Here is a 13,240-nt window from a genome sequence, read left to right as displayed (position 1 = left end):
GGGGAGGAAGGGGAGGAAGGGGGAAATGGAAGATGGGAGGAAGGGAGGAAGGGAGGAAGGGGAGGAAGGGGAGGAACGGGGGAAGGGGAGGAAGGGGGAAATGGGAGGATGGGAGGAAGGAAGGGAAATAAAAGGCCTCACCTGTGTGCGGCCCTGAGCTCATTCCCCAGCACCACAGGCACACCAAAAAATGCCTGAATATTGACTGCAGCATGCAACCCTCCTGATAAATACAACCCTCCTGCAGCATGGGAACCTTTCACTGCATGGGATCCTCCTGCTGCATGCGACCCTCCTGCATCATGCGACCCTCCTACTGCATGCGGCCTTCCTGCTGCCTGCGCCCCTCCTACAGCATGGGACCCTCTTGCTGCATGCGAACCTCCCGTTGCATGTGACCCTCCTGCTGCGTGGGTCCCTCCTGCTGCATGGGACCCTCCTGCTGCATGGGACCCTGCTGCTGCTGCATGCAACCCTCCTGCAGCAGTGAAAAGCACTGACAAATGTGGCCCTGCTTCTGGGACACTTCTAGACAGGAGATACTGCACCACAATGCAGCAGGTAGAGAGCAGGAAGGGTGCTGTGCCAAGTCTAGGTGGGTCCTGGGTGCTAGGCTGGTGGGACTCATTTCCTCCCAACTAGCAGGAAGGCATCTGAGGCTGGAGCTCAGCTCCTTCATGGAGTGGTGGGAGCGAGCTGGGGCCAGGGGGGAGAAGAGATCACCCAGGTGGTCAGAGCAGGTCCAGCCTTCCCAGATTTACTGGTGGGCTAAGAGAGCTGGTCCTAGGCAGAAATGCTGACTTAGGAAACACAGCCTAACTGACCAAGAGCTTTATGAGACACATAGTACGTCCTGAGGCCATACATGGGTGAGAGGGGCCTGCCCACGTCCTAGTGGGCAGCTGCTGGGCAGGCCTGGGCCTCACAGCATTGCTGTCCCAGGGGCAGGGACCCTGGCTGGTGTCCTTCCAAGCACCACACCCTTTCTCTCCTAGTGACACCTGAGGACTAAGGGGATGGGGAGGACTAAGGCCAAGCTGCTTCCCACCAGGCCTGACTCACCTGGCCTCCTGCCAGACCCCCTCCCCGTGCTGCAGGTGCCCCTCCATCGTCTCCTCCTGTGCTGCAGGTGTCCCTCCACGGTCTCCTCCTGCCAGGCCTCTGTTCCTCTGGGCCCCGAGCTGCACTCCCTCCCCTTCCCCAACCACATTCCTGCAACCTCCTCCAGAAAGCCTCACTCCAAGGACTGCCAGGGAACACAGGGGCCACTCAGTCACATTCAAAGCTCAGGGAAACAAGAGATGCTTTTTAGTGTGAGTATATTCAGTGATTGCCTGGGATGTACTTATACTGGGAAAAAAACACGCTTCTCTGAAATTCATTTGTAAGACGGTTCTGCTTTTGATCTGGTCTGGCTGGTTGTAACCCCACTCCAACACCACACACTGCACACACACCAGGAGTGGGTCCAGGGCAGGATTGGGTCTTCCTGGCTCTCTCCCTCTGCCTCAGGCTCAGAAGCCAGGAAATGCTTCCAGTCCAACCAAGAGAGTGAACTGAGTCCTCAGGGGTCAGGGCTGACCCAGACATGGCTCAGGCCCACAACCACCCTGCAGCCCCTTCCCTCCAACGCCCCACTCAGATGCCAGGGCACACCCCACCCTCTGCCAACAGCCCACTACACCCGCGCCCAGGTGTGTGTGGTAACTGGACTTTTCCCCATCCTGGGTCAGGGAGGAACCTGAATTCCCAGAAGGACAGCCTGGCGGGGCGGGCACCTGCACCTGGGCCGCGAAAGTGGGTGTGGCCACAAGCCAATGGGACAGGTGACTCGGGTAGACTGTGGCCTGCTCACCACCATGGCTCCGTGCCACGTGGGATGAGAGTGAAACGAATCCTCACGAGCTGACCTCAGGCCCTGTGGAGCCCCCACCCTGTGCCCTTGTGTCCAGGACCCTCAACCCCAGCATGGGCTCAAAGATGAAGAACAAGTGAGACAAACAGGGCAGGGGCCAGGAATGGGACCGGAGGGGCCCCCGAGACCCCAGACCAGGAGGAGCCCGAGAAGAGGGGAGAGTCCACAGGGCACCTCAAAGGTCAGGGTAAGAGGCTGTTTTTTGGCCTGAGAATCGAGGCACAGCAACCCCGACCCCATAGATGCTGCACAGTGGAGGGGGTGCCCGCAGCCCAGACAGGCATTAAGCGGTCACTGGATAAGGAGGCCCTCGGGGTGCAGCGCCATCAGCTCTGGCTACTCTCAGCCACCACCTCAGCTTTGGACAGCAGCCCCTCCATCAGCCAGCTCAGATGTCCACTGGCTCTGGTCCAGCACCCTCCACCCACCTGAGGCACCAGATCCCGACATCCTGCTGCCTGTATACTAGGCTCACCACTCCTCGCCCTGGCCACAGCCCCCGGCCTCCAGGGTCACGCTGCCCCTCTGCCCTTCTGTCCTACAGGACCATGGTCCTCTGGTCGCAGGCCTGACTCCCATGGCTTCTCAGTGTGGCCACTGGGCCTTCATGAGTGGGAGCCCAGCCTGCCTGAGGTTGCCCCACCTCCAGTCCAGCAGACTGCTCAGGGCACGAATCAGGGTGCCCAGGACCTGTGTCCTCATCCACTGGACTCCCTCCACAAGACCAAGACCCCAGGTTCCAGGCCCCAGGGCAGGGACAGGGCTGTCCCCAAGCTGGCTTTTGTACCCCGTGGACATCACCCACTGGCTCCTACGTGGAAACCTAACATGCAGCAGTCCAGTTACCCTCCTTCCTCAGCGCCTGTCCCCGCTGTGGCCCTGTTCAGCCTACAGGCCAGGCGGGCAGCTGCTGCCCAGCTCTGGACCAGGCCTGCCTGGCAGGCTGCGTGATACGCACACATGACGCCATTCTGGCTGCAGAGGACGGCTGTTGGCTCCCTCTCCCCGGGCCATCTCGCTGAGAGCTACAGGGTGGCTCTGGCCAGTGCCCAGGGCCCTTGGGGCTCGAGCCCTTGATCACTTTGCAGCTTCACCGTCCTCCAAGGGGGCCCCACCCCCACCATCACACAGCAGCACGGAGGCCACCCTTGCTGCCCAGGGCTCCACCTGCCCCGCCCAGGACCCTCTGACCTCCCTCCCTGAGAGAACCCACCTGCCTCCTCTGAGCCACCGAAGCCATCTGTCTGTGTGCCCACTCACCCATCCCCAAAATACTGATGTGGTAGCTGGCTCTGTGCTGCCCTTAAGGGCAGTGCCCGGTGTGAGCGGATGCTGGGGCCGGAGGGGCAGGCGTCTACTTGGCAGGGAGGTGGTCCAGAGTCTGGCCTTATAGGGCAAAAGGTTGTCAAGAGGCAAAAAAAAGTGGAGGCAGCATTCCTGAGAGAAATGTGCATGGGCCAGCCCTGAGGGTTAGGGTGCAATTCGTGTCTGGGACAAAGTCCTCAGCACCTCTACAGACTTAGCAATTAATACTCCCAGGGACTCAGTTCTTAGCACCTCTGAGGATGAGGTAGTTACCACTCACTAATTTAATTCCTCTTTTTAAAAATATTTTTTTCCTATGTTGATGGGCCTTTATTTTGTTCATTTATTTATATGTGGTGCTGAGAATCACACCTAGTGCCTCCACATGCTAGGCATGCACTCTACCACTGAGCCACAACACCAGCTCCCTCATCTAGTACTTCTGAGACTTGATATTTCCTAATCCCAAGGACTGGGTCCTAAGCACCTCTGAGGACAAGGTAATTGGCACTCCTGGCAGTTCACTAAAGGATTGGTAGTTTACTAATCCCAAGGACTAAGTCCTCAGTACCTCCAAAGAACTCAGTCCTCAGCACCTCTGGGGACTTTGTAGTGACTACTCCTGGTGAATCAGTCCTTAGCACTTCAGCTTTGCAGAAGCATAAAGGGCAAGCAAGGAGCCACCAGGAGGTAAGCCCTCCCTGGGCCTGAGGATGGCACAAGCCAGATCAGGGAAAGCTGGTCAGGCAGCTGGGAGCTGGGACTTCAGCAGCAGCAAAGGGGAGCCATGGAAGGAATGAGAACAGGGGAGGGCATGCTCAGACCCAGCCAGCGGCGGGGACCACCAAGTCTCTGAGTTTCAAGGACTGATTCGCTCTCCTCAGCCAACAGGGCTGCTCCCCCACTCATCCCTAGCCAGCCCAACCACTCCACCCCAGCGTGGACTGTCAGGGAGGAAAGGCTGGCGGGGCCCTGGGTCAGGCCAAGGGCCTCCACAGTATGGCCGGGCAGCCAGATGGAGGAAGGGCCAGTGAGAGCCCTGGGTGGAGGTGGTGGGAGCGGCTGCCAACTCGCCCACTCCTGGAGGCCTGGAGGCCAGCTGGGGGGCTGGTTTCACTCTCCACCCCCACTCAGACCTCCTCCCTGGGCCGCCAGGGGCTGGCTCCAGCCCAGCTGACACCTTGGCGGGCAGGGAGATGGGGTGTCTTCCTGGAGTTCCTCGACCCCACCTCTGCTCTGCCCCAGAACCAGGATCCAGCAGCCTGCAGTGGGCCTCTGCCTGGGCAGGACCCTCCCAGAGCACAGCCACATCCTCCCAGCCACACAGGGCCTCCCACCAGAGCAGCCCCTGCTTGAGCCCCTCCCCCAGGTACCACCTTCAGAGCAGAGCTGCAGTTCTGGAGGGCGCACCAGCACCCCAGGCACCTGGAGGACTGTGGCCATGAGGTCAGGGTCACACCGCACCAGGAGCCCAGGCTGGGGGAAGGAAGCTGCCCGCGCGTGTGCCCCAGCCCAGCACAGACTGACCCCGGGGGTCCTGTAGCTGACTCTGCCTGGCCCAAGCCACCCACACTCCACCTGGCAAGCTGCTGGGCCCCTCTACAGGCACCTTCCTGGCGAGGGTGGTGGCGACCACAGGGGTGGGGGCTGCAGACCCGCGGGGCAGGGCTCACCTGCATGCTGGCTGTGCACACTGTCCTGGAGTCTGGTTGGGCTGCTGCTCACAGTGCCGGCAGGAGAGTGGCTGGCTGCAAGGCGCAGGCTGGCCTCCCTGACTTCCGTGTGGGACGTACCTTCCCTCTCTCCTCTGCTGCCGCGCCCAGGTACACTGGGAGGAGCCTGAGGCTCAGCCAGGAAAGCCCCTCCCAGCCCCCCAGGAGCCTTGGACATCTTCCTGGGAACCTGGGGATGGGTGAGAACAGCAAGAAGGGAACCCCAGGTCAGAACTCTCCTAGACCCTCGATTGCCCTCCCCTGCAGAAGGCTCAGGATGGGACTTCCTGGCACCCCCTTCTGGGGGAAGCAGGGTGGGCAGAGAGGGCACAGAGCACCAGGTCAGAACCCAGACCCCAGGACAATTCACCCCCATACTCCCTCCATAGTCCAACTCCTGGCACCCCAAACCTGGGCTTTGTTCCCCCAGAAGGTAATCTGGGCCAGGGGGAGACACCCCAAAGCCAGCTGCTTCCCCCACCAGAGCCTCTGCCCTGGAGGGAGGGTGGTGTCATCTTGGGGCTGGCTAGGAGGGAAGGGTTTGCCACACCCTGAGGTCTTGAGAGCAGCAGCTGGAGAGGCTCTGGGTGGCCTGAGTGACCAGCCTGTGGGCGTGGACAGGGTTCACAGAGGAGGGGGAGAGTGGAGTGCCCGGAGGGAGCTCCGTACAGGCTGGTGGCGCAGAGGATGGGCACCATCACGGTGCTGCCAGAAGGCCCAAGCTGAACATGCAGGCCTGAGAGTAGGGGAGGGTCACAGGAAGCCACCAGCAGCCAGGGACACTAAAGGCAGGGCACCTGGTGTGGAGGCGGGCCATCCGCGGTGTGAGGAGGGGCGGGGCACCATGCGGCCCTGCAACCCTCTGCTTTGGTTCAGGCCTTGGGTCGTGTGTTTGTCTGAGTTTCCCAGAGGAGTGCTATCACTGAAAGCTCCATCCTTGTACCCAATGCAAATCCAATAACAAGGACCCGTTTTTGAGAAAAAGGAAAAAGAAGTTTTATTGCTAGCAAAAGAGAAACAGAAATTACTTTGTTCCTGTCCCACAGGCTGTGATTCTGCCCATCCCGGGGAATAGGAGGTTTTTTTTAAAGAGATGACTCAAAAGCCAGGCTTGGTGGCACAGGCCTGTAATCCTAGCAGCTCAGGAGGCTCAGACAGGAGGATCTCTTTCAAAGCCAGCCTCAGCAAAAGTGAGGTGCTAAGCAACTCAGTGAGACCCTGTCTCTAAACATCTAAACAAAATACAAATTAGGCTGGGGCTGTGGCTCAGTGGTCAAGTGTCCCTGAGTCTAATTCCCAGTACCAAAAAAAAAAAAAAAAAGACTCAAAGTCTAGATTCCAAGTGTTCTCTGTTAGAGTTGTAATTCACTTGTTAATCTGGGAGATAGTCATTGCTGAGATCTTCTGGTGCCATCCCTAAAGTCTGGATTACTTGCTAGTATGTACGAGGCCCTGGGTTTGATCCTCAGCACCACATAAAAAAATAAAATAAAGATATTGTGTCCAACTACAGCTAAAAAATAAATGTTAAATAAAGTTACATTTCAGGACTTGCACAGTGGTACAGCCTGTAATCCCAGCAACTTGGGAGATTGAGGCAGGAGGATCACAAGTTGGAGACCAGCCTCAAGAACTTAGCAATATCTTGGGGTTGGGGTTGTGGCTCAGCAGTTGAGCACTTGCCTAGCCCAGGATTTGATCCTCAGCGCCACATAAAAATAAATAAATAAAACAATGTTATTGTTTCCAACTGCAATAAAAAAAAATAAAAAACCCAGCAATATCTTGTTTCAGTATTTCAAAAAAGGACTGGGGCTCAATCCCCAGCACAGAAAGAAAGAAAGATAAAAAAGATCCAGGGGATGGGGATACTTGGGAGCCTAAGGCAGAAGGATCATAAATGTGGGGCCAGCCTGGGCAACTCAGCAAGACTCTATCTCAAAATAAAGCAAAAAGGCAGGGGATACAGTTCAGCAGTAGAACACCCCTGAGAACACAGAAGGATGCTTACAATATAATGTAGGTTACAAACATGTGACTTTTTCATTTCAACTAACTTAAAATGCTTTAAAGTACTGAAAAGCAGGTTCGTGTTTGTCATACTTGATAACCCTGTGCACTATTACCGGTGGGTTATGGTTTTCTTCCCAAGTGTGAGGGAACCACAGTCATTAAGGAATAAGTTTCTCCTTTCAATTTCTACTGTTAACATGTAGATCACTGTTATAAACTTCATTTTATTTTAAAATTTCTTTATTATCATATTACAGTCTGGATTATAAACCTTGTTTCCCCCAAACTTGGCCTTACTCTTTGGCCTGTGTCTGGACTGCCCCTGGGATAGAGGGGAAGGCACTGTGGCCAGCTGCCTTCTTGGCAGAGAACTTTGGTCCAAGTCACATGGACCCTGCGGACCCTGGACCCTGCCACCCTCTTCTTCCTCCTAAGTCCAGAAGACCTTGTCTTCTCTTATCTTCCCCACAAGGGCCAAAGTGCAGCTAGAGGCAGCTCTCCATTTCAGTGGTTCATTAGTTGGATGGCCCGGGGCCTGTTGTGAGAAGGTCAACCAGGGTTAGGGAGCCCAGGCGAGGTCTTCAGATAGGAGTGAGCCCCTGTCGCCTGACCCTGGACCTATCCTGCATCTCCAGCCCAGATGGCCTGGATGTGGCTGAAGTTACTTTCTTCACAGAGACTGCTCCTCCAGTGGGGCTGGCGGTGCCTCTGGAGAACCTGCTTCCGGTCCTCTCTAGGGCCGTTCTTTCCAGGCTCTTTCCCCGGCCCTCAGGTCGGCCTGGATCTGGCCCAGTTCCCCCTTCCTGTCCTCTCAAACCTGCCGTGCAGGCTCCCTGAGAAAACATCCAGGCAGCAGGTGTGCCTAGGCAGGTGAGTTCTCTGGGATTCATTCACCTTCACAGATTTGCCACAAAAATGAAAAGCAGTCTTTATTCTTTTACAGGTTCACAGGCTTTCTCTCCTTTCTGTGCAAGTGTGTTTTTTCAGAAAGCATTTCCCCAAGCATCCCACTGTTTACCACCAAGATGTAACTGCTCCTCAGCTCAAGGGAACCAGGCTCCGAGGTCAGGCCGTACCCACACTGAGCTCTGGCCTGATCTGTTCCTGGGTGAGACAGGATTTGGCCATTTACCCTCGTTGCTCCAGCACCTTGGTCTCTGGTGGGTGGTTCCGCAGCTGAGGAAAGGTGCTGTCCCGTGTCCCCTTCTCCAGATGGCCCCAGGTCCTGCAGCCTCCACTTTCTTCCACCCAGAGCTGTCAGAATCCGCTGGTCCCCACGTGCCCAGGAGAGGCAGCAAGTCGCCGGGACAGGGCGGAGGCGAGAAGCAGGTGTCAGGCTCCAGGTGCAAAGCCTGGTGGAGGGCTCCTGCAGAGGGCGGGGTGCAGAGGAGAGGCTCTGGACTCCAGCGAGGGAAGGAGCGGGCTAATTCAAGGAGTAGTGAAGACCACAACACTTGTAAAGCGTTTGAAATTCCTATAGCGCTCGGCCTGGGCTCGGTAGTGACACTTTACCCAACCGCCGGCAGCTCGCACCTGGCTGCGCAGATGGACCAAGCCTCTCCGCGCTTCCAGACCTGGCCCTGAGAGACGCCCCCCAGGGCCCGCCCCAGCCTACTCGGGCCGGCAGGGGTCGCCACGCCCTGCTCACCGCCCCGCAGCCAGAAGCTGCCTCGCTGAGCGTCCCGGGCGCCCCTCCCACTGCAAGGCGCAGGTGCTTTCCCCGCCCGCCTCGGCGCTCTGGAAGGGCAGCGGTGCCGGGTCTGCCTAGGGAGGAGGACTCAGGGCGCTTTTGGGTAAAAGGCCAAATAGATTTACACGCTCCGAAGAAAACTAGAGTTATCAGGACTTTACGGAGGTGCTCTCGGTGGGGTGGAGATTGTCCTGGGTGTGGACAGTTAGTGTGGGAGAACTGTCCATACCCAGGACAGTCCCCACCCTACCAAGAGCGCCTCCGTAAGTGAGCGTGCCAGCAAGCCGCGGGGAAAGGCAGGGTGGCAGCCGAAGAGTGGCCAGCAGGGAACCCCACCTGCAAGACGCTGCTCCTTGGTTGGGGTGGGCGGGAGCTGGCCTGCTGGGCTCTTCCTCCTGCAGTCCAGCATTGGCTCCCTGAAGAGCGTCAGGTCGCGCTGGGGCACTACAGGTCTCCTCAGCACAAAGCAGTGGGGATGCTGTCCAGTCCAACCCGGCGCGCGCTCTCTTCAGGGCTCCTGCAGGATGGAGACCAGGTCCAGACTGGTCCTCGGGTTCGGTCCTATCTCTGTAACGGAACAGATAGGTGAGAATGGTGGGAACGCCAGGTTAAGAAAATAATAAATAAATAATAATAAATAAATAAATAATAAATAAAATGGGCCCACTGTGCTGACCCCCACTTTACTTTCTTTGCCAAAAAGCAATTCGCCCGCATTCCCACCTGGCCTAGGTGAACAGGATATGTCACATTCCTCAACAAACTGAAGCAGGGCCAAAGGCCAGGCAGTCGGTGTAGGCAATGAATGATGGGATTTGCTAAGGGTCCACCTCCAGAATTGTGCTCCTCAGCACTCAGGGTTGCTAACCATTAACCTCCATGCTCCTGCCCTTGGTCAAGTATGTGGGGTTGGGGTTGTGGCTCAGCGGTTGAGCACTCGCCTAGCCCAGAGGGAGGGGGGTTCTGGGGTCTATTAAAAAAAGCGAGTTGCAACCCCTCCCACGGGCTTTTGGCATTGAGGCCCCTTCTCTTTGGAGAAATCTGTATCACTTTCTTAAATTAAACTTGCTGTCTCTGCATGCCTCAGCATCTCTTGGGTGTTTCATCTTCAACACCAGGAAACAAGAACAGGTTCCTGATCTGCACTGGAGGGACATCCTCTCCACCACTTGGACTCTCACCTATATCCTTGAGGATCACCACAGTGTAGCTAGCTGCCTTGACCACCCAGGCTCCTGCTTGGCTCTGGGCACAGGGCAGCATCCTGGCCTGTGAAGGCCCCGCAGGGTGCCTCCAGGGCAAGCCAACTCTGGCCTCCAGATCCCCACAGTAGCAGGAGCCCACAGGCAAGCTGGCCTATTAGGACACCAGCTTCATTGAGACAGCATTCGTACCATGCAATTCACCCATCCTCACTTAGTTTCCCTGGTTTTTGTTATATTCACAGATAGGTGGGATTGTTGCTAGCACCAAAATGAAATCACTGTCCCTAAAGCCCTAGCCCAAGTGTCCAGTGGTGATGAAGCCCTCCAGAAAGCATTCCTGGAATACCTGCACAACCCAGGTTTAAGGAGATTATCCAAGGGCCCCTTTGAGATGCAATTTTCAGATATACTATCTCCACCAGGGAACATACATTGGGCCTCAGCAGCCACCAGTTCCGGACTTGTGCTCTGTTTCAAAGCTGTTTGCCTTGACCCTCTTCTTCAAAAGTGAACTTTGTCTTGGTTTCTTTGCCACTATAGCAGTATAACCTCCTGGGTAGAGTCCCTTTTGTATTCCTGTAATAAGACCTTAGTTGTAGAAAATTTGTGTCTCTGAGTTTCACTTCTTTTTCAGATCAACCCGCACTTTATTTGCTTAAAACTTTAACATTGTCAGTTTGCAGAAATCTACTGTGACATGTAAATGGCTCTTGCCATTTAAATCTTAGGGCGCAGTGCACACCTGTAATGTAATCCCAGTGGCTGGGGAGGCTGAGACAGGAGGATCAAGACTTCAAAGCCAGTCTCAGCAATGGCAAAGTGCTAAGCAACTCAGTGAGATCCCGCTTCTAAATAAAATGCAAAACAGGCTGAGGCTGTGACTCAGTGGTTGAGTGCCCCTGAGTTCAATCCCTGGTACCCCAAAATAAACAAACAAACAAACAAACAAATCCTAAGGTGGAGAGCATATTTTCAAGATTGCTGGGATGTGTTTACCCTGACTGCAATTCTAATTAGCCTGAGATAAATGTCTTATTGTCAGAGGGGGAAAAATCGATCATAGGATGGTTTTTGTTTGGTTTCAGTAAAATTTTATCCAAAAAACAGGCTACATCTGCACTTTTATTTATTTTATTTCTCACTGAAGCTAAGAAACTTTATTGAAAATCGAGGAAAATCAAACAGACCTCAAACAAGTAACAAAGCAACGACTAAAAGGAAATAAGAGGGAAAAAAAATACCCAAATTAAGACAAAGCTCCAGACTATTTCAGAATGAGGAAATTGTATTGGATGTGGAATCTAAGGGATGCAGCTGCGGGTGGGGATCTGATGTGGGTGTGGCTGTCAGTAGAGAATGTGGGAAAATCCTTGTGGGGGAACAGAAGTCCTTCATTCCTGGAGATGCAGGCAACCGCTGCACCGGGCTGATTTGTCTGCGCCTTCAAGGTCACCTTCCTCAGGCGCTGCAGTGGAGAGTCTCTTCAAGGCGGCTTCTAGTTCCTCTTGTCTCCCCTGAGGGGCAGGAACTCTGCTGGGAACGCCGAGGTTCCCACAGGCCTGGGCCTGAATGGAGAACCTTCTGGGTCTTCTGGGGTTGGGGGAGTGGCCATCTCTGCAGGATGGGCCTATACAACAGAATCTGGACCAGGATGGGCCCGCCCAGGTTGAGTGGGAAGAGCGCGAGGGCATAGGGATGATGGCCTCCTTCGGGGTTCGGGTTTACCTTGCGTGGCACACCAAACCCATCCTGCACGTGTCGCACGTGTGGCTCCTCGAGGCCGAGGCGGGAGGCCAGCGCCACCCGGGTACTGTGGGAGGGAAAGGGGTCCTTCAGGAAGTGCTCCTCCAGCTCCTCCACCTGCGGCCTGCTCGGGATCAAAATCGTCCCACGGACGCCAACGGGCCCAGCAAACCGCGGATTCTTCCGTCGCATCCATGCCAGCGGAGGCGCCCTTCCAGAGGAATGGGGGATCCCATTCTGTTAATACTCATTTTTTAGCTGTAGTTGGACACAATATCTTTATTTATTTTTCTGTGGAGCTGAGAATCAAACCCAGGGCCTACCGCTGAGCCGCAACCCCAGCCCGACAGAGGCATTTTTAGAACACCCAGGGGCCGCCGCGCGCTGGAGGCGCCATTGGAGCCGGCTTGGTTGCGAGCCCCGCGGGGGAGCCGGAGCTGGGGCCGCCGCCGCCGCCGCCTCCGCCCCGGGTCCCCGGCCCCACTCCGGGCCTCAGGCCCCCGACGCCGACCAGCCCGCCCCGCCCGGCAGCGAGCGGCGCCTTCCAACTCCCGAGCGAATTTTTCAGAACATCAAGCAAGAATGTAGTCGTTATCCGGGGTGGAGACTTTTAGCAGTTGTTCTCAATCAGAGTGAAGCTTGCACTTCGGAAAGGCAGCCTCGCGCCGCAGCACTCACAGCCCCGAGTTCTCCAGGCTCCTCCTGGATGAGGAAGGACCGGCCCACCTTTACCCTTCGACAAGTTGGGATGACATGTGAGAGGCTTCTAAAAGACGATGAAGATGAAATTCGGGAGGAGTATGAGCAAATCCTCAACACCCAACTAGCAGAACAGTACGAATCTTTTGTGAAATTCACACAGGATCAGATTCTGCGGCGATATGGGACAAGACCAACAAGCTGTGTATCCTGAAGCTTTCTTGCGTTATCTGGGTACCAGGTTTGACCTCAAGAGATGGCTGCTGTACACTTTTTGCAACTGGTTTGATATCACATTTCAGCTCCAAAACTTTGCATCCTGAGAACACTTAAACGTTTCTGCAGGTCCATTTTATACAACTTGAAAGACCTTAAAACTTTCTGGTTGCCACAAGCATATCTTTCTTTTCTGCTCATCCAATAAACAGCTGTGCCCTACTGTGATAGATTTTCCAGACAAAAATACCTGGAGCAGCAGTTTAGCAAAATATGCCTTCAGTGGCACTCAACAAATGCAGTTTCCCCAAGCACAGTTCTGTAAGAAGTGTGTGTGAGAGTGGGTGTATGTATGTGTATGTATATTTTAAGTTACTATTTGTATTGTGCAATTTTTTTTTTTTTTTGATCTTGGGGATTCTGGCTGTGAATTTGAAGCAGGACAATTATGGTTAAAAACATTTGCTTGGTCTATAGAAGATCATTAATGTTTTGTGACCATATAAGTTGTAACAGTGGATTGTTTTATGTGTAGGTATTATTGTTAAATACAGGGACTGTTTCCAGGCACAGAATATGAATCATAAGTTAGGATGGACATTAGTTGTGATTATGATGATACAGCAAAGGTCTTTGGTCCTAGATCTACAAATGTGCGGTAAGAAGTTAGAACAAACTGGAGACAGGCCATTGACACATGGACTCTACCTAGTCGTGTTAAAAAAAAAAAAAAAAAAAAAAA

The 13,240-nt window shown here is 54.8% G+C and overlaps 2 protein-coding genes across 5 annotated transcripts in view; one reads left to right on the top strand and one right to left on the bottom strand.

The window, feature by feature from the left end:
• Positions 1-5,053, bottom strand: part of Ano9 (anoctamin 9) — a 19,348-nt gene extending 14,295 nt beyond the window's left edge. For 2 of the 4 annotated variants that reach the window (XM_048807971.1, XM_048807970.1), the window contains exon 1: positions 4,894-5,050. In XM_048807971.1, coding sequence (XP_048663928.1) covers positions 4,894-4,899 — 6 coding nt within the window. In that variant the 5' untranslated portion in view covers positions 4,900-5,050. Of the gene's footprint in view, positions 1-4,893 lie in introns of all 4 variants that reach the window. The other 2 variants (XM_048807972.1, XM_015503406.2) reach the window with 2 other exon arrangements.
• A 2,792-nt stretch (positions 5,054-7,845) lies between these two features.
• Ptdss2 (phosphatidylserine synthase 2) overlaps positions 7,846-13,240 on the top strand; it is a 34,294-nt gene continuing 28,899 nt past the window's right edge. The window contains exons 1-2 of the mRNA XM_048807965.1: positions 7,846-8,026; positions 12,316-12,320. Of these exons, the coding sequence (XP_048663922.1) occupies positions 7,861-8,026; positions 12,316-12,320 (171 nt within the window). The 5' untranslated portion in view covers positions 7,846-7,860. The remainder of the gene's footprint in view (positions 8,027-12,315; positions 12,321-13,240) is intronic.

The sequence above is a fragment of the Marmota marmota genome, unplaced genomic scaffold (genome assembly GCF_001458135.2).
Source record: "Marmota marmota marmota unplaced genomic scaffold, marMar, whole genome shotgun sequence".
NCBI classification, from domain to species: domain Eukaryota; kingdom Metazoa; phylum Chordata; class Mammalia; order Rodentia; family Sciuridae; genus Marmota; species Marmota marmota.
This window is presented reverse-complemented; position numbering and strand designations above follow the sequence as displayed.